Below are 22,284 nucleotides of genomic sequence, written 5' to 3' on the forward strand. Positions count from 1 at the left end.
CCTTCCACGGTTAGCCTGACGATAAGGGGACTCTAACCCATGATCCGCCTAACACAATGGATATTTTACGCCAGCACTGCAGTCAGTGTGAGAATTCTTATCGACCTGCCATCGCTGGTATTCGAACCCGGGCCATCTCATTGGGAGGAGAAAACTCTATACCTTGAGCCACCAGGACTCCGATTGACAGAACCTATTATTATTCCTTAAAACTAATTAAAACTGTCGAATTGTATTTCACAGTTCACACATTCGACGTTTAAATATGCTGCAAAAATAAGAGTTCTATCAATAATTGTTCACTTTTTGATGCAAAATGCACTAGAACTTTCTTTTACTCCAAAAACATACAAAGATTGTCACCCACTGTCTTCCTTCATTGAGATTTGTGAAATTTAAAGATTTAGCTAAGTAAATTGAAGTTGTGTTCTAAAATAAGACAAAAATGAGGTTTTATCCGAGAAACTTCAATTGCTTCAAATATGTCACTTACAACCTTTTTCCAATTTTCTTTGCAATGTATAAAATATTACAAATTAAAAATTATTAATGAATCAAGATTATGGTTTACGATTTAACAAAAGTAAATATAAATTCAATTTTAACTATGAAATGTATATTTTACATTTGAAAAAAGCTCTTGCCGTTATGTTTAATCACTTTTTTCAAGGGCACCGTTTTCATTGTTATCATATCAATTCGTGACAGCACTAATAACAATTCATTTTTTTATGCAGCCCTATTTTCTAGAATCTTTTACGTACAATTTCTATCTACATCGATGAGCACTTTTCTGTTATTAAATTGAGGATTCTTATTTTGATTAGAGTTGTGTCCCAGAGAACTTTGAAAAATGATGGCCAATTACAGAGGCCAGGGCATCTGGCCATATTCATTCTACATTTATATTTGTGCAATAGAAAGCGGTCTTTACTTTCCAGCGAGAAAGTGCCCTTTATAAGATATCCCTAATGTTTCTGATGTATTTTTGTTCTCTCATGTTTGTTCACAAATACCTTCTGCATTTTACTCCCATTTAAGAGTGCGCATTACTTCAATAATAAATTATTCTTTCAATATTTGAAATGATTAGATGTATTTATTTCAATTCAACATAAATTACGTTACATTTTGTTTCGTTAATGGTTACGTTACGTTAAGTTTAATTCTAATTTTAAAAAGGAATTGCTATAGTCAAATATGCGACCTGTCGCCCATGTATTCTGTCTACTTCTGTGTGATCATGAATTATGATGCAGATTGACAAAAAAATGTTTTTGTTACTATTCTGAAAAATTTTTCACAAATTTCAATGGGTTTCCATATCTGTGTATTCCGAACATTGCTGGTATGAGACTTAACACTAAGGCAGATATGGATTCGTCAGTCTAGATCTCAAAGTCCTTATCCAAGACGTTTTTTTTAAAATAAAAGTAAGAATAGCATCTTTAAATTACAAAAATATCTACCTAAATAGCATTGTAAATTTTAAACTACATTATTTCAGCATGAATTTCTTTATTCCTTGTGACTTCAGTCATTTTTGTTTATGCTTAATAAAATCAAGTTTCATGATCCATTAAGGCGTTAATCAATAATCAATAAGAAGGTCGTTAATTCGATCCCCACCGGTCAAAGACTCCTCATGCAAAAAATGGCAACTGCTGATTGCTAAATCTGTCGGGATCATAAAATTCTCCAAGTTCCCATTACGAATCGATAACTCTAGGGGTAATGGATCGGAGATTGAGCGTGCTCTTGTTCAAGTCACAATTACGATCTGCGGATGGATGGTGTGTGAATGTGTAAAACGGGCTGCGACGTATGTGTGTGGCAGAAGCCGAAGCTCCACTCGAAAACAAGAAGAGCACTTCTCTGCCTTTAAAATGGGCTTGTCAGTATTGACAAATGGCATAAGACAACAACAACAACAACAATCAATAAGAATTCGGAGAGCGGTGAATCTGTTAGGGAGAATCGAGCATCCAGAACTACGCTGCCATGTTTAATTAAGAGCAGCGACGCAGTGGGTACGTAGGGGAGTACCAATGCGTGGAAAAAGCTCTACTGATTAATCTACTGTATAAGATAATTTAATAGTAGTTGCAAAACGGAGATTCGTGTAATAAAAAAACCAAGTATCCAGAGCAATGCTGTCGAAGAGAGAGAGAGAGCGAATCAGTGGAGCAGAACCAGCTGACTACCGAAGGCGCCGGCTGATAGACATACTAATCATTAATGTACCAAGTAAATTGCACTGAATTAATTTATGGAATTATTATCGGCGCTAGTATTTAATGTACTAAGTAGGTCGCAAGTTGCACTGAGCTAACTTTCATATAAATATTACCTTTAGTTTTCAAATGTTTAAGAAAATTAATCATTTTTTCAGTCGTGCCATCCTGGGTTATCTGGTGGATCAGCATGCACCAGGCAACTCTCTCTATCCTAAAGATCCCAAAGAGAGGGCCATCGTAGATAGGCTGTTGTACTTTGATATCGGCACTCTATACAAAGCCATAGGTGAATATTTGGTATGTATTTTGATATGTTACTAAATGACTTAAACATAAGGCATTTGCGAAAATGTATTACAAACACGCTGTCTGTTAGAGTAGATATTTTAGTATCCCACAATTAAAGTCAAATAAAATAAAAATCTTATCCACATATTTTAAATTATAATTTCAAAATTTTATTATGTTTCTATATAAGCGCAAACTTTGGCTATCTTAAACTTCTATTTTTTACACCTATATTTTTTTGAAAAAGCTCAAAAAATTGCAAGGAAATTTGTTACTTAAAGGTATCTCGTATGATAAGTAATAATTTTATGAAATACATAAATAAAAAGCAATTATTTGGACTGAACGATTTTGTAAAAGGCAAGTTTTTGAACTCTTTCTCTAAATGCTAAACTATTGCATACGCGATGACGTCACAGCAGCGGAGTTTCCAAAGTTTCTTCCTACTCTAGTTGCAGTAAAATCTCTCATTTAATAAGAAAAGTTTAGTTCATGACGTTGTTTTGAAAAGTAAACACTCCATAATATGGTTTCTCTGTAATATTTTTATTTACTTCTGTCTAGTTCTTTTTTAATTTATTTATATTATAAATGATGCTAATAAATATAATATAAATATTTATAATGATACTTTATCAAAAAGCAGTAATATAAGTATTAACACTAACCGTATTTATTCGTCTATTATTTGAACGGATTAATGGTTCACGTCCATCATATAAATGTGCATTATATTTAACATAGAAAATAAATATAAGAAAAAGATATATATTGAAATAGTTAAATTAAATCTCAAACCACTTTATCTTCATTAATATACCCGATCGATATTTATATAGAATAAAATTAAACGTTCATAAATTAAAGTAAAATAAAGGATTCAAAAAAGATTTCAGATTCAATTAAAAATTAAAAGTTTATGAAATAACTATATATTAGATGGAGAGTTTAGTTCATCGTTCAACTAGTAGTTAAGCTTACTACCGTAGAGGGGCGCTGCATACATAAGGGCAAAATGCGTTGTCATTTTCCTTAGTTGTGGAAAAAAAATGCATGACTTTTCCTCATTCACTAATATTAGTGGGAACTTTTTCGTACTTCTCTTCTGAAGATTTAATAAATGCAATAAAAAAATTCTAGTCATTTATGGATCAAAACTTATTTTACAGCAAAATTTGACATCCAGTTAAGGCTATTTTGTTGAGGATAGAATATGAAGTTGATATAAACCGCTAGTAGTAATAGCCGCTTTGTAGCCCGAAGACCTGTGCGCGAAGTAGAGCACTTCACTATAGAACAGTTTAAGTCGCAGCTCTATTCAGCACCTGAGCAATTGGGAGAGAGTAACGGACCGGGCTGGTGTCTCTATACTTCGTTTACTAAATGCCCTCTCAGCCACCCATGACATCCATATTCAGTGGATACTCTCACAAGTGGGTCTTTTTAGCAACGAACGTGCTGATCAGTTGACAAAAGAAGGTACTTCCCTCCCATCCGATCCAAACACGGCCCTCACTTACTCTGAATTATTTTCTATCTGCAAATCTAAAATTAATAAAGCTTGGCTTGTTCCACCGGATCACAATTGGTATCTCCGCAAGCGTTCTGGAGGAGCCCTTGACCTTCAGGGTACACGTGCCGACCAAACCACTACCTGTAGATTTGTCAGTGGGCATACTAAGAGTCTCACTTTCAGTGGACAAATTAAACGTTTTCCAACTTGTAAAATGTACAACTCCAGCAAGGCTAGTCCTCGCCATCTACTTGATTGCCTGGATTTCACCATGGAAGAGGTTCTTGACAGACCTCTCCTTTTCCTCGATTTTTTGAAAACTCACGGCCTCATGGATCTGGTATAGCTCCGCTATCCCAGCTGGGATTGGAAACAACAACAACATAGAACAGTTTAACGAAGACTGACTCAGCGTATCCTTTGCCCCTTCACAGGCTGAACAAATTGGTTACCCAACCGGTCACTGACCCCTGTCAGAGATGCCTAACTTCGAGGTTCTGCTTAAAACTGTGTCTTTATGACACTGTGAGACGCTTAACATTAAAAAAAATTATCAAAAACAAACAGATTAACAAATTTTATGACTATTTACAACAATGAAAAAAAAACTCTGATTTCCTTTTCTTATTTCAGTATCCGGTACTTTTCTTTGGACAGCCAGAATATGACTCTGAAAAGAAACAAGCCATCGATAAAGCATTGGGATTTCTGGAAGGATTCCTCGGCAAGACTTCATATGTTGCTGGCAATCACCTAACTATTGCAGATTTTTCTATTGCCGCAAGTCTAAATTTTCCTTATGTAAGTATTTTCACCTGTCAGTGTATTTTGATTTTCTTTTTGTCGCAAGTCTCAATTTTCCTTCTGTAAGTATTTTCACCTGTCAGTGTATTTTTTTTTTGTTTCGTAATTATTTTATAAATAGTATGCCCTATTTATGAAAACATTTTTATAGAAAAAGCAGATATCATAAAATGCACAGAGTGAAAACTTCGTAATAGCACAAAATTTAAATTCTTTTCTGGGACTCATTTTTTTCAGCTAGCTAACAAAATCATAATCTTTGATATTAAGTTTCATACCATTGGCAACATCGGTCATTTCTTTGCATAGAGTGCATATTACGCCGATCAGTTTGTTTAATAAAATCCATTTTACTATTATGCTGAGGCAAGTTTCGACTACACACAGAGTGAGCTTAATTCACTCGACTTTTTTCCTATTTATTTTTTAGTTTCGATTATTATGGCGGCCCCTATTGAATCACGTCTTATGAGGCAATAGAGATACTTATCTCTGAATCGAGTACCCTACTATGATGCTTTTTAAGGTTAAGTGCCACATACATTTGCTCGGTATACACTACACTGATGTTTTCTTTAAGGTAAAGTGTCATTTCCCTGTATACATTTGACCAGTATTCCCTACCATGATGTTTTGTTTTAAGGTTAAGTGGTTAAGGTTAACTGGTCAGTTCGGATTGGTTGTAAAACATTACCGCTATTCCGCGTACCTCAGATTCTGTGGAGCGCTGCTTATTTCATTTTTTTTTTGGGGGGGGGGACTAAGTTTGTTCGATAGTGTTGTTTTTGCACCTTTAATTAATAGTTTAGGACCCCTAATATGCATACTTTCATGACTTCATTTTTGAAAAGGACTATCTTCATCTTACCTTCGGTCCACATAAGAAGTTAGAAGCTAACTTCGCTTCTTAGCTTCCATAAGAAAATTTATAGTTTTACTCTCTCTGAAACATTCATGGACGTGAAGAAGCATTCATGGACGTTGTCATGTCGTATAGAATTTATGTTATTTCTCATTCTTCTTATTATGCCTATTATGTCGCAATTGGAGGCGATGTACTGCATAGACTCTTTCTGTTAATTACGTCATTTGTGCTCTATTTTGTAGTGATCCTTAATTTAAATGATGAGCTCTTAATGTTTTCTTTCCAAAGTTATCCTACAGAAAATAAAGAGACATCTTCTAGAACTAAACAATATGAATAATCAAACCTGAACTAAACAATGTTACATTCTGAGAAGCTTGTAATACTTTAATAATCCAAATATTTGCATTTGATACGTGTTTCTTGTAACAATCTATGTTCTTATTTATTTCAAATTCATCCAAATTGACATACTTTTGAATGTTCAATCAAATGCATAACTTTGAATACAAATAGCATTTATTCTATGCTTTGATCCACCTGCGAAGAGTTAATTCGAAACAATATGGCACACTGCTGAAAGAAAAGGCCCACCCTGAATACCTTTTGATCTAAAGATCGGATTTTCACGCTCTAGGACTCAATCTTGATGATTCAAGGAGGTGACCTAATGTGCTACGTATTTAGCGCTGATAATCTTTTAAGTTATGAAAAAAATCAAAAGTTATTTTGAGAAATTCAGCGAATCGAAAAATCTTAATGGTTCGAGCGGTTGACTCTAAAATGCTAAATAATTAGTGCAGACGATATTAATTTACGAAATCCGTCACAAAAACGTACTTTCTCTGAATAAACGTACCTGTTTCTTAACGGATTCGGATTTCTGACCCCTAAGGTATAGGGGGTGACCGCAATCTTGAAAATAGGGTCCCAGTAGTTTGGTCAAGACAGTGGTCTAGAGTTTAGACCCTTAATGTTAATATTACTTTTTACAAACACTATNTAGGTAAAACATGCAGGTCATTTGAATTTTTTTAAAGAGACAAGTAGCCATAGATTAATTTCAAAAAATTTAAGGGGCCAGAAGTCATGAGTTTAATTTGAAGTCAACGCTCATATTTGTCTTAATGAATACAAATAACTAAATGGTTGCTTCAAAATGTAGTACCATAATCTCGTTTAAAAGTGGTTTTGATTTTACTAAAATATTTATCAACATCTGCTCCTGCACCCCAGAGCCCAAGGTTAAGAAAACTGAGATGGGCACAGTAGGCCTTGGCCCTCTATGGGCTGTCGTGCCACTGAGTATAGTATTATATATATATATATAGATAGATAGATAGATAGATAGATATAATTATTATATATAATCATTATTTCGCTGATATAAATTTTCATTTGAAAAATTTAGAATTGCTCATAAATCTGTGTGTAAAAGACTTTTCAAATGTTTTAAATTTGTTAACATTGTCAGGGAAAAAAAATTGTTTTGTTATTTCATTCATTTTTAAATTTTTATGTGATTTTTCATTGTTCTCATAAATGAAAGAAGGTGCTTAAAATATGTTTCTGTAATTTTTTTCCCCTTCAAAGAATCTAACGTGTTGAGCAATAAAATAAAAAAAAAACATTTTGTTTATAAAATAAATAATTACTACAATTTTATGTAAGAATACTTCACTGGCATGCTATTCATTTAGTAAAAGGAAAGCGATTACTTAGATTTGAAAAAAAAGTTAACCATGCCTAAAAAATTAAACTTAAGAACACAGAATGTGTAATATATAGTGTAACATAGTGAGACGCTTTAAATTCGAAGTAATTTTACTTGTCAGCAATATGTAAAGATAACTTTATAATATAAAAGATGAAATTGATAAGGATAACTTTATGATATAAAGGATGAAATTGATAAGAATAAGTTTATAATATAACATTTACCTTACATTAAATTGGAAAATATTTTTACCTATGTTGAGTCTCTTACATTTTTAAAAGCTTGGAAATAAATGAATTGAGAAGCACGTAAGTGACATTTTCAGAGGTATTTTTTAATCAGGAAAAATAATATAAAGTATTCCCATCAATATAGGTATGTTTAATGTAACAGATTTGTTCTTGTTTTCGCTTTAATTTTAACATTACTATTACACATTAGTTTTGAGTTAGCTTATATGATTTTTATTTCAAATTAGGGAGTGGTAAATATATTAACGAGATTATTATTTGCCTCGACTTTTAAAATATCTATTTTGAAATATTTCAGATACCACTTATTTACTTCTTTTCCTATTATAGACACTCTGAAAATCTCACCTACCTGATTCTTCCATTTTATTGGAGGAACCAGGTAAGTGAGATTTTCAGAAGATGAAATTAGATGTTGTCACATATAAATCTGGACAGCTAAAGCTGTTCAGATTTATAGGTGACAACATCTAATTTCATCTTCTTCTTTTTATTCAATCAAGTCAAGTGCAAGTAACTATTAAAAAATAATTAGTGAATAAAAAATATTAATAATTTAAGCGAATAATTAATAAATAATGATAATTTGAAATGCAAATTTTGTGAACGTAAAATCATATTTTTCACCAACAACGGATGAATAATCATTATTTACAGTTAAAAAAAATATTCACTAAAAAAGCACTTATATTTGTGATAATTTTCGAAAAAATTTAAAATTAAAAAAAATTTATTATTTACAGTACAAAAAGTATTCACGCCCTACCTTGCCCACAACATGTTTGAGGCCAAGATATTGTTTAGTCCTTTCCTGAAAATAACTCAACAAAAAAAATGATGTTTGAAATTTTAAGCAATACGACTTCAGCACTTAGAAGACGCATAAATGGAAAGTATATTTTTTCTTTAAGGTAAGCAATTATAAACAAAATAAGCTTGTTCCCCTGCTACGTTTTTTATAGATAATAACATTAAGGATTGACCAAAGTAATAAACATTCAAACGGAACAACCTAAGTCGCATTTTTGTGTGAAAGAAAAATAATTTCACGTACTTCGAATACTGAATTCTTGAAAAACGAAGTAAATGAAATTACTTCTAAGTTTGTTAGCGAAACAGAGGCGGATGACCAATATGATTTTTTTCTTATTGTCAATTTTTGTTTGAAAAATGTATAGCTTAAATACTATGTTAAAATTATCTATTCCCGTGTTTCAAATTATTGTCACATATAAAAAAAATTAGACCTCTGCTCACGAGATTACTGGACACACACCGTCTTAGTTGTGAATTTCGTCTTCCTTGTTCTGTTTATCGGTCCGCCTAATACACCTTCATTTACAGAAGAGTACCTTGGGAACTCCAGCCACGATCTGCAGATACTATTATGAGGCCTCGCATAAGGTGATCCATGTTCGAATACCAGTGATGGCTGTCGATATGAATTCTGCTCCAGGTGCGCACCAACTACAGTGTTGACATAAAATACTAAGAGTTAGAGTCCTCTTGTCGTCGGGCTAACCGTGGGAAGTTTACATGGTTTTTCCTCTCCATGCAACACAAATGTGGGTTAGTTTCCTCAAAAAGTCCTCCGTGAAGTTTTGTTTGACCCCATGCTCGATTCCTTGTCTTCTGAATTAGGTCCAAAATTACAATGCCACGGAGTTGAGCTTTAGTATTCTTTAACTCAAAATTGGGTCGGCTGTTCAACACCGGTTTCGAAACTAAGCACTACTTACCTTTACTTAACCTTATTTATAATTTGGTTCATCTTCGAACCATTTATCTTTTGGATTTGATCCAATCACCATTATTATGAAATTACATTCTTAATTGACATAATTAAATCAAAATAGGAAATGCACTTCATAGAAATATTGTTTGTTTCTTTTCAAAATAAAAGACAAAATAGAACAGTAAACAGAAATTTGAAAAATACATAAAAACACACAAACAATTCATACAATGAAATGAAACTACTTATAAAATAAAATAATTTGTTCTTTTCTTCAGTTTTTTCCAAAGAGACGGGGTCCGAAACAGGTATCTGTGTTGGAAAAGAAAACACAGTTATGTATTTATGTATTTAGAAACACAGTTGATAGTCCAGAAGCTTCAACATTACTTGTCGCTAAGTATTAGAGACAGGACATCTATACTAATTTTTGTTTTCAAACTTACCTTACTTTTTTAGCTTCAACTAATTTTCTGTATTCATATTTAATTATTGTTTATGTAACTCGAGATCTGAATTTTTTCAACACTCAGTAGCACCTCTAAAATATTCATCTCTTTCTTTTCAGTTCTTTGAAGAAAAAAAAAATTTTTTTTAAACTGAAATGTTTTGAAACTGAAGTTTCAAAAAAATCTCTGGCAGTGTTCATGAATAAGTGAGGTGGTTATGTTTTTTCAGGTGTAAGTTCCTCATTGAAGTGAGATCCATTCTCATTTCTATTCGTGGAGTCAAATTCATTTCTTCTTTTTTAAAATTTGAACATAAAATATATCCTATGTAAGCCACAGCGTCCAATGCATCACCATGGTTTTTCGAAACTCTGCTGCTTTATAGTTAAAGCAAAGCAGTAATTTTAAATTATATATACCATCTGGGGCTTTAGAACAGAGAAATAACATAAATATTTACTAAGTTATTAAGAGTTTCTAAAAATCACCAATTTTTAATTGAATTTTGAATTTTTTTTAAATTATTGCCTTATTCCAAATTTTTGCAAATTTGCATGAGCCCAGATAATGCAGCATTGAGGTAAGTTTTCAAATATTAAAAATTTAGGCCACAAACACTTTTTATTTTTGAAAAACTGTGGCTTTTCTCCATATTGACGCTTTGGGCTATTTTCAAAATAAGCATCGGCAGTGGTGGCTTCAGATAGGCTAAACTTGGCCTAACAGCCAGGAGAGTAACTGTTGCAAACCAATAGCAGTTATTTTTCGCAAAAAAGCATCATTTCCTATGATGACGGAGCCTCTAAAAACGGCCATAAAGAAGCCATTTCCTACAAAAGGACCTGTAAGGACGCTTAAATAAAAGTAAATATTACAAATTAGTTTTTAAAGGCATTCGAGGTCCATTTCTTTAGGGCCCATTTCCACCATTTCGTTTTTAAATTTATTACTGGAGGGTTGTGCAGCATTATTATTAAAGGCTGTTACATTCGAACTTGAAGTTACATTCTGGGGGGGGGGTAATGTGCCGGATGGGGTTTCTATTTCTACACCTAATTTCTACGTGACTTAATTCAAATTATTTCAAATGATTTTTTGTGAAATGATCTGAACTCGGCTCCTTTAGTCATTGGTCAAATTTTGATTTAGTTTTGCTTCAACATTTTGACTTGTTATTATAACTCAGGATCTTAACTTTTTGGAATTTTGAATGAGGTTAAATTGTGCCATTTTAGGCTCTGTAGTTTGGTTTCTGGATTCTACTCAAACACACAGCTTTCGTTTCAACAAAAAAAATGGGTATCGTTTTTTTATCTATTTCAGAAATGCACTGCTTTAGGAAAAGAAAAAAAAAACGTTTTTTAAACACACCTGTTCTACCTCCAATTCGTCGGCCAAAGTCTGATGAACAGCAATCCGATTTAACTTTAAAACTTCCGATCATGCTGATTGTAAGCCAGCGATCTATATGCACAAAAACTTGGATTCTGTCGTTATAAATCATTACATTTAAATATTTTTTTAAAATAAAATCTAATTAAAATGAGTCAGAAGCAAGTTGAAACAAAAACTTACTTTTTTGCTGAATTTTTATAAGGGTTTTGTGTCTATTGTAGAATTAATAAACTTACGTAAACATTTCAATGTAATAAGAGCAACATTATTTATGAAAATAACAAATGTTGTTTGCGTGAACTTTTCCATTAACTTCCAAAAAATAACTTTGATGTTATAAAATGCGTTAGTTGCATTGAGTTTTACTTCATAAGTGACAAAAATGAAACTTTTGAATCATTAGTGAACATTTCAATGTAATAAGAATAAAAATATATATTAGAATAAGAAATTTTATTTGCGTGAGCTCTTCCATGAGCTTCCAGAAAAATAAATTTTAAAATTATGAAATGATTTAGTTGCATCGAGTTTTGATTCATAGTGACAAAAATAAAACTTTTGAACCATTAGCAAGCAATTTAATGTAATAAGAATAAAATTCAAATACCCTTTTTAAAGTTTAATTCATAGAACATAAGGTTCTCATACTATGAGTCCCGTGTCTAGCTTAGAGATGGATTGCTAAAACTCTAAAACAAATAAAGAGGAATTATTTTTTTTTAAACCTTGAAAACGTTTTGTTTTGAGCAAATAATAAAACAAAAAAGTATAGAATATATCTATCATTGACCTTTTAGCATTGAGGTTATAATTCATATTAAGTTTAGTTATCCTATAGTACTAAAAAATGAATATTGGATGTGGAANAAAACAATATGCAAAATATGTTTAATAAAAATTTTGCATCAAATGGTTAACCTATTATCTGTATAATAGGTTAATCACTGACATTTTGTGTCAGCAATATGGTGGATGTTGGCTTACAAAAGCAATATGAACCAATTAGACATACATACGATTTGAACCTGAACGAACTGCTTATGTCAGAAGTCACATCTACTAAGCCATTTGATTACCTAAATTAATAGAACATAATAAAACAATATGCAAAATATGTTTAATAAAAATTTTGCATCAAATGGTTAACCTATTATCTGTATAATAGGTTAATCACTGACATTTTGTGTCAGCAATATGGTGGATGTTGGCTTACAAAAGCAATATGAACCAATTAGACATACATACGATTTGAACCTGAACGAACTGCTTATGTCAGAAGTCACATCTACTAAGCCATTTGATTACCTAAATTAATAGAACATAATAAAACAATATGCAAAATATGTTTAATAAAAATTTTGCATCAAATGGTTAACCTATTATCTGTATAATAGGTTAATCACTGACATTTTGTGTCAGCAATATGGTGGATGTTGGCTTACAAAAGCAATATGAACCAATTAGACATACATACGATTTGAACCTGAACGAACTGCTTATGTCAGAAGTCACATCTACTAAGCCATTTGATTACCTAAATTAATAGAACATAATAAAACAATATGCAAAATATGTTTAATAAAAATTTTGCATCAAATGGTTAACCTATTATCTGTATAATAGGTTAATCACTGACATTTTGTGTCAGCAATATGGTGGATGTTGGCTTACAAAAGCAATATGAACCAATTAGACATACATACGATTTGAACCTGAACGAACTGCTTATGTCAGAAGTCACATCTACTAAGCCATTTGATTACCTAAATTAATAGAACATAATAAAACAATATGCAAAATATGTTTAATAAAAATTTTGCATCAAATGGTTAACCTATTATCTGTATAATAGGTTAATCACTGACATTTTGTGTCAGCAATATGGTGGATGTTGGCTTACAAAAGCAATATGAACCAATTAGACATACATACGATTTGAACCTGAACGAACTGCTTATGTCAGAAGTCACATCTACTAAGCCATTTGATTACCTAAATTAATAGAACATAATAAAACAATATGCAAAATATGTTTAATAAAAATTTTGCATCAAATGGTTAACCTATTATCTGTATAATAGGTTAATCACTGACATTTTGTGTCAGCAATATGGTGGGTGTTGGCTTACAAAAGCAATATGAACCAATTAGACATACATACGATTTGAACCTGAACTGCTTGTGTCAGAAGTCGTATCTAAACAATTTTATTACCTAAACTAATAGAACATAATAAAACAATATTCAAAATATGTTTAATAAAAAGTTTGCATTAAAGGGTTAACCTATTATCTATATGACACTGACATTATTTTGTGACAACAATATGGTAGGTCCTGGTTTACAAAAGCGATATGAACCAATCAGACATATATACGATTTGAACTTGAACTACTTATATGTCAAGAAGTCAGATGTACAAAACTATTTTATTACAGAAACACAGTACTTAAAAATATTAAAAGAAATATCCTTTTTTTAATGAAACTATTAGTTCAACTAACCAAGAAAATAAATTCTAAACATTATATTGATTTTGCTGCAATAAGAATCTAAAAATTTGGCAACTTTTCAGTTTAGCCAATCCTAATTATCCCAGCCAGATGTCATCACGTCACCGTAATTTATTGCATTGATTTTTAACATGAAGAAAGCCCGAAATTATGTTGCTGAAGAAAATAAATTTCTCTGCACTTTCAGGATTAAATACTGATGCAAACTTTACAGAATCATAACTGTCAGACGAAAGAGAAACTAGTTTAGTTTATTGCATTTGGAATAAATTCTAATCAACTGAAAGGCGTGTATTTATTCTTCTTAATGGCCATCCATCTAATATTTCTCGTGGGAAACATCTTTTGATTCTGCTGAATGACAACCTTTTCGTGATCTATCTTACACGATCAATTCCAGAATAGCATTTCAAGAAACGGCTTCTACAATTCAGCACAGTGTTATTAATATCGCATTGGGCGGAATACAGAAAGCCTTATAATGAAACGCGCTATTATTATTTCGTTGTCTAGTGAACCTCAATATCTGGAAAGAAATTATTCTAATAAATAATGGAACGCTAGATCTTCTTTTTTTTAAAGGAATCGTTTTATCTGTTTCTAGTCAGAATTCAACTAAATTAATTGGGAAATAGGTCAAAATATAATATTTGTTATGAGGAAATATACTGTCTATCGTCTAATTAGGAAGTCTCATGAAAAAGTAAACCATAATTTCACGTTTTTTGTAGTATCTTCAGAAAAACGTATAGATAGGGTTAAATCATTTTTTTTAGAAGAATGGCTTTGTTCTATTAGAATTTTAACGAAATTAGTTAAAAGGTAGTTTAAAAAACAATATTTGTTATTAGGACATATATGGTCTGTAGTTCAATAGGAAACCTTATGAAAAAATAGGTCAAGATAGTACGTTATCAAGAATCTGTTTAATCTATTCTGTTCTTATTTTGACAAATAAACGATTAGGTAGGTTAGATCTTTTTTCCAAAGAATTGCTTAATCTATTCTGACAGACTTTTAACTAAATTAATTAAGAAATAGGCCAGGATGAAATGCTTGTTATAACGAGATACTCGTATATAGTCTATAGTCCAATAGTCAACTTCACCAAGAACTGGATCATCCAAATACTATTTCAATCTGTTAAATCTATTTTGCTCTGATTTTAACGAATGGATGATTAAATAGGTTAGATCTTTTTTTTAACAAGGAATTATTTAATCTGCTCTGTTAAAATTTTAAGTTAATTGAAAAATAGGTAAAGATATAATATTTGTTATAACGAGATATGTAGTGCAATAGACAGCTTCATCAAGAAGTAGATCAATTTAATACTTTTTCTCGAATATTTTAAATCTATTGTGTTTGTATTTTAATGAAGTAATTTTAATGACGCATTTTAATGACTTTGATAGGTTTGGTCCTTTGAAAATTTTTTTGATCTTTCCTGGCAGAATTTTAACTAAATTAATTGAATAATGGGAATTTAAACTACCTTATAATAAACATTATTATTATTTGTCTTAATTATTTATTATTTTATTTTAAGCAATCGAAGCGATCGAGAATCTTTGAACGAAATTTTTTAATGTTCGCAAGTCGCTGTTGTAAAATTTCATCACAGTTTCGCTGCTTCTTATGATGTTGATCATTTTGATTAAAACATATGTTAGCCTTTCAAAAATTATGCCTGTAATGAATCAGCCAATCTGAAGAGGAAAAAAACGGCAAATATTTGTACGAAAAATTCTGCCCTCAGAGTAAAGTTCTCCTTTTCGGGAACAGTAAATAAAAATAACATCTGGAGAATCAGATATAATCTTGAACAATACAGTAAATATCGCTAACCAAACATTGCAAGAGTAATTAAATCGTGTAGGATTTGATGGCTGGCACATGTCTATGGGTATTAAAATTTTGACCCTACGGGACGACTAATATTCTTAAAAAAGGGGGAAAAAATAAAAGATGGATCACAAATAGGTGGTTAGAATGCGTTGAAAGAGATCTTAGAACCGTGAGAGTAGAGAGCAAAATCTGGTTTTGGATCGCTCTGTTTGGAGGAAGCCTTCGCTATAATGAAACAATAGGGCTGTAATGCGCATTAAGAATAATGAATCGGTAGAAAATATAATTTTATTCTATGTTTGGAATTTTATTTTGATGTGAAATATAAAGTTTGTAATTCCACAAAGAAGCAATTTTTTGTTTTTAAGACGTTAGCAATTAGATACATCGGAAACAAAAGGCTATATTCGAAGTAACAGGAAAAGATATTTCGCAAAATAATTGCTATTATTTCTATAGGTCAGCGTACAAGCATTATTTCTTTTAAAATAACTCGCAAATTTTATTTTATTTAAATTTGCAATTTTTATTGGATTTTTGGTTATAATAATTCTATAAATTTTATAAAACATGCTTCCGAAATAGTTTTATTGACAAAGTTAATGTAGAAATTGTTAGAATACTGAATCAACCATCCATCAATAGTAGTGGTTTAACATGAATAATAGTCCTGCAGCAGTAATACTAAGATGTGTGAGAGCGATAATACGAACGCATGAATTTCATCCTGTATTGGTTATAACTAAGAGCGAAGATAAAATATTAAATAGTTAATAGCTAAATAAGAATAAAACATCCTGCTTCAGTAATAGTTAATAGGAATAAGATAACATCCTGCAACAACAGTTTAATATGAATAAAACAATAGTAATAGCTTAATGGGAATAATAACAATGTATGAGGTGGTAGTCAAATATAAATAAAGCATCATGCACTGATAATATTTAAATGCGAATAAAACATCCTACATTAGTTAAAATTGAATGAATCAAAAGGATACTANTCAATTATCTATAACCAAGAATTTATCCCATCGGTCAGCGATAGGGCCGTATATTTCTTCTGCGGGGAGATGAGTAAGGGATGAATTGGTAGCAGTTTTCATATCAAGGAAACGTTAAAGCTCACTTGAAATAGAGACATTTTTTTAGATTTCAGACACACAAAAAAAAAATTTATTTTTTTAATCGTTAATTTGATCACACAAATATTGAGTGAAAAATTTTAATCTTGGAAGAGGATGTGTCCCTTTATTAAATTTTTATGTATATACAGAACGCAAAAAATAAACAAACCACCCAGAATAACTTTTGATCTAATGATCGGATCTTCACGTTTTAGGACTCAATCTTAATGGTTCGGGGAGGTGACCTCAAATATGACAATTTATTAGTGCAGACGATATTATAAATTCATAAATCAGGCTCAAAACCGTATTTTCTCTGGATAAACGTACCTTTTTTCGACGGATTAAGGTTTCTTGCTCCTAAAATATAGGGGTTAGCAGCTATCAAGGAAATATGGTTCCACTCGTTTGGTTAGGAAAGAGGTTTAAAGTTCAGACTTGAGCAAAATCAGAGAGAAAATCCTGAGAAATCGAATTCTAGAAATACGTCTTCTTTAAAATTCGATTTCGCAGGAACTATTCGACCAATTTTGATTAGGTTTCGCATTTTGCCATGTGAAATTACATTTTTTGAAATGATTTTAAAAAATTACACACCGTACAATTCAAAAATGCTTCAACTACTATAAAATAAAATAAGAAAAAATAATAAATCTTTACTAAAAAGATTTTTTCGTATTGAATAATCGTTTGATAAACGAATTTTATAATTGTGAGCAAAAATGTTTCAATTCGCTTAAAAAGGTTTGGAAATATGGCGAAATACGGAAAAAATAAAATCAACATTAAGAGTTCCAAACTTAAGATCTCTCTCCTGACCAAGCTATTGGGACCATATTTCCCAGATTGCTGCTACCCCCTATATTTTGGGGGCCAGAAATCCAAATCCATCGAAGATAAAGGCTTTTTTGCATGTTTTTGTGCCTGATTTCATAACTATAAATATCGTCTTCACTTATTAATTAGCATATTTTGAAGTTTTAGAATTGGAATATCCGATCATTAGATCAAAAGTTATTCAGGGTGACCCGCTTTTTTCTCAGATCCGCACATCGATCTAAGATTTTTACAATTCGATTTAATATCATCAAATCATGTTCTTTTTTTTTCCTTCAAAGTCTGCATTGATACACTCCTCTTTTCAGGGTCGATGAGTTTACCTTATTCATAAACACAGCTCTACACGACACTGATGGCAGATATAATAAAAAAAATGATACAAATCGACTCCAACTAGAGAGAAAAACATGCAGTTAAATTTGAAAAAATTGATAAGCGTTTAAGAAATTAGTTCAAAAATATTTAATAAATATAAAAAGCAGTGAGATTATTTATTATTGATATTTTATTTTTGATGACATGAGCAGGTGTCCGAAATTGAATTTTCCTTAAATAGCTAAATTTTAATACTAAATTATATATTTGCTGCCCCATCTTGTAAAGAATCCGTCTTAGTAATAGTTTTAAAAAAAAAGAGAAAAAAACCCCTACAGATGCTTTATTCATAAACTTATTTTAATGTGAATTGTTTCATGTTTTTCTTATAGTTGAAAGTAAACAAAAAAAACATCCCACAGCAGTAACATTTAAATGTTCTAAAAACATTCTGTCTTAGTTATAGATAATAAAAAAATAAAAAATAAAAAATATTTCAAACAACCCTTTACAAGTGTTTTATCCACTGCATTTTAAAATAAATAAATTTTTCTAATTTTAACTGATATTTTTCGTTAAATTTGAAATATCCTAATGGATGAGTAACTTTTCAATTTTTAATTAATTATTACTAATTTCTTGTCATTTTTTACTTAAACTGCCACCTATTTGAGAATAATCCATGTGCATAACCTACTAACCACTCTTTCCACTCCGCTGAACTGTGCACATTGCATGTCGGTAAGCTGATGCACGAATTTTCTTATCCAAGCGTTACATAACAATATGTTTGGAAATTTTTCAAGTATTATAAATAAAAATGAAATTGATTTTCAAAACAGATTGAAATAGCACACAAAATATGCTTTCGGTGATACTATTAGTTATCAAGCAGTATCAAGCTAGCGTCGGCTAAATACGGCATTCGTACGCACAGGTTATCGCGTGGAAACTGGCTACATGCAGCTCTCGTGCACATAGGTCATCGCGTGGATGCCGGCTAAATACGGCACTCGTACACATAGGTCATCGCGTGGAAGCTGGCTAAATACGGCACTCGTACAGATAGGACATCGCGTGGAAGCCGGCTAAATACGGCACTCGTACAGATAGGTCATCGCGTGGAAGCTGGCTAAATACGGCACTCGTGCACATAGGTCATCGCGTGGAAGCCGGCTAAATACGGCACTCGTACAGATAGGTCATCGCGTGGAAGCCGGCTAAATACGGCACTTGTGCACATAGGTCATCGTGTGGATGCCGGCTGAATACGGCACTTGTGCACATAGGTCATCGTGTGGATGCCGGCTGAATACGGCTCTAGTAACGAAAAGGATTAAAAAGTGCTTTATTGTATCTGAATTTTGATTAGATTCCATAATATCCAGCATATTTGTTTTTATATTTTTAAATTTTTATAAATCTTTTACAGAAATATTTATAAGGTTCTTCTTTTTAATGAGCTCTGTCATATTAGAGATTAGCTCAGCAGATAGAGATTTTGCACTTAGGTTACTATATATGATATTAAGATTTTTAATTCTCCAATTTTCTTCTATTGCTTAGCAAGCACGGAATTTTTGACGGAATATCCAAGTATTATTGATAATTATAAATGTATATTGAAGAAATTGATGAATATATTATTCCAAATCGACGCACACATATGAATATTTTCTTAAACTTACAGCTTATCTCCTAAAACAAAAACTATTTTGATTCGAAACATATTTTGAATAGAATATTATTCTCCCCGTTTCTCTTTTTACTATAATATCATTTTCTCTTTTTCCCTATACCTGGAGGCTTATTCTCCTTTTCTATAACGCAAAACATAGAGGTGTATATTTATTCTGATTATTATTTCATAACATGATTTAAAAATGAAACAACACAATGAAGATGAATTCAGTGAAGTAAAATAGTGCATGAAAAGATAAATTAGCATACCTCAGTCGACGTAATGCTAGCCAAGATAGAATAATCGGCAATCGTCACAGAATTACCAGCTACGTAAGCAGTCTTGGAAAGGAACATCTCTAAATATTCTAAGGCCTTTTTGTAAGCTTCTTGCTTTTCCGAATCGGCAGTTTCTCCTTTAGAAATGGTAGGGTACTGCAATAGGAAATTATTTGTATAGGATGAAGTTCAAAAGAGAATACAGGGTGTTCCACTATAACCACCCTTAATGTAGAGGATGTTCAAATAAAGCATCGCTTTTCATACATAATTTTACCATTTTTGTTAAAAATTAAATTAAAGAACGTACGCATTACGCTTCGCTTACTAAAATTTAAACGGGGAAAAGTTAAAAACGTTATCAAAACTGGCAAATTATTTTTAAGGAGGACCGGATTAATTAGTAAAACCAGTTTGGTTGCCTAGAAAGTGCTACTAATAGTCACCTTTAATCCTTTCTCAGCTTGTTTAGGAGATTTGAAAGGTTATGGGTGTTTTTCATGGGACAGGAAGCTTTTGGAGTCCGTCCCAAGTTGCTCTAACTATGGCGTTCGAAAACATATTCAAAAAAAATTTCGGTATTCATTTAAAAATAAGAGTGAAGATATTCCTGGCTTCTCTCTCTGTTATAAAAAAACGATTCTCTGTGGAATTCAAATGTTTTGAAAACAAGTTACTTTTTATTTTAATACAAAATATTTTCCAGCGCTGCACCGAAAATATTTTTGTCACTTTTTCATCAAAATAAAAATCTTTATAAAATATACATTTAGAAACTGAGAATTGTATAAGTGTATTTTAAGCAGAATGGTCAAAACCACATTCAGCAAGAACTTTCCCTACGTTCGTAAAAATCTTGAATTTTTATTTTATTATTCTTTAATGTTTTAACTTATGCGTTGTCATTTAATTGTCCGATAGATATGTTTAAAATATTTGTAACAGAACTGTTATTAAGAGAAGAATGACTACATTAAAAAATTATGATTCGAATGAATCGAAAAATCAACCATTAAGCGATTGTCAACCGTTAAACGATGCACTTCTCAGATGGTAAAGAAATTTGTAGCGAAACAGGCTCATTCTCACATTCCCTGCTAATTATTCGTCACATTTCGATATCGTTTCTGCTTCTTCGTTGCATGAATAATATTTTGTGATCTCTAATGGGCATACTTTATTTGGTTAAACAGAAACAAAACAAAATAAGGACTCTAAAATCCTATATTAAGGGCGGTGAATACAGAACATCCAGCAAATTTCTTTTTAAATTTGTCTTAAAAATATGCTACTTTGATTAATGTTAAAGTTTTAAAAAAATTTATTAAACAGACAAGAGAGTAGCGAGGAATGATTGATGGTGAGTGAGGGGTTAAAAGAATCAAAGTTACTTTTGTAGATAAATGAAACGTAAGAGCAATTCCAATTATATGATTTTGAGGTATTTTATTTCAAGCAACCATGATTGACCTTTATAGTGATTCACCAGAAATTGATAAGAGATATTTTACTCATTTAAATAATAATCAGTTGTTGGTTAAATCATTAAAGGCTGTACTTTTTCCACACCCGCTTCTGTAACTTACTGTACGTAAAACAACATGCACCCATAATACTTACCAAAACCTCTTGCTGCGCTTTATAAAGGACATCTATATCAAAATAAAGCAATCTGTCCACTGTAGCTCTTATTTTGGGATTTTTAGGATAGAGAAGACTGTTTGGTGCATACTGGTTCACAAGATATTTGAGTATCGCTCTACTAAAATAAAAATAAAAAACTTCTCAGGATTTCATAAAAAAAAAATAATAATAATAATCCATCCTTTTTTTCAAATTTACAATAAGTCTCTTTTGTAATTATAATTTATGTAAAATTATAATAATATTAATTAATAATCATTTCGTATATAGCACAATAAAGACAAAAAGGATAAAAAGATCCCTTTATTTACGATTCAAACTCTATTTGCGCTTCTGTTTTCAGATTTCGTTATCTGCCAATCTTATTACGAAAATATTTTAATTCATTTTTGAAAGATTCCAGTACGTGTAAGTTCATTTGAATTAACTACTCGTTTTTTAGATTACGTTTTGTGTTTTGTTCTGTATTTTTCTTACATTTTATTTTCTGTTTTTTACTTGATTTGTTTTATTTTGTATATTTTTCACTTAATGTGTTCTATTTTCGTTTCAATTTTTTGAGTGATCCTCTATATTGATATGGCTCTATATAGATGCTTTGGCTATATTGATATAATATTAGAAAGCACTCCTTTTTGCGGATATAATCGTGTGAGCTGATGTTAAGATTACATATTTTCCACATTTTGGCTTTCTGGCTTTTTAATAACTTTTTTTTCAAAATTAAATTTTTTTTTAAATATTTTTTAAAATTATGTTATTTTAATAATTTTCTTATATATATA

The 22,284-nt window shown here is 31.2% G+C and overlaps 2 protein-coding genes across 3 annotated transcripts in view; one reads left to right on the forward strand and one right to left on the reverse strand.

Annotated features, from left to right (window-relative positions):
- The window catches only part of LOC107440145 (glutathione S-transferase 1), a 115,809-nt gene that overhangs the window by 12,646 nt on the left and 80,879 nt on the right, over positions 1 to 22,284 (forward strand). Inside the window, exons 3-4 of the mRNA XM_016052985.4 lie at positions 2,393 to 2,534; positions 4,672 to 4,838. Of these exons, the coding sequence (XP_015908471.3) occupies positions 2,393 to 2,534; positions 4,672 to 4,838 (309 nt within the window). The remainder of the gene's footprint in view (positions 1 to 2,392; positions 2,535 to 4,671; positions 4,839 to 22,284) is intronic.
- Positions 19,833 to 22,284, reverse strand: part of LOC107440095 (glutathione S-transferase 2) — a 13,524-nt gene continuing 11,072 nt past the window's right edge. Inside the window, exons 3-4 of one of the 2 annotated variants that reach the window (XM_071178955.1) lie at positions 21,476 to 21,614; positions 19,833 to 20,011 (exon numbers count right to left, since the gene is read on the reverse strand). In XM_071178955.1, coding sequence (XP_071035056.1) covers positions 19,838 to 20,011; positions 21,476 to 21,614 — 313 coding nt within the window. In that variant the 3' untranslated portion in view covers positions 19,833 to 19,837. Of the gene's footprint in view, positions 20,012 to 21,475; positions 21,618 to 22,284 lie in introns of both variants that reach the window. The other variant, XM_016052903.4, reaches the window with a different exon arrangement.

The sequence above is a fragment of the Parasteatoda tepidariorum genome, chromosome 3, assembly GCF_043381705.1.
Source record: "Parasteatoda tepidariorum isolate YZ-2023 chromosome 3, CAS_Ptep_4.0, whole genome shotgun sequence".
Taxonomy (NCBI): Eukaryota; Metazoa; Arthropoda; class Arachnida; order Araneae; family Theridiidae; genus Parasteatoda; species Parasteatoda tepidariorum.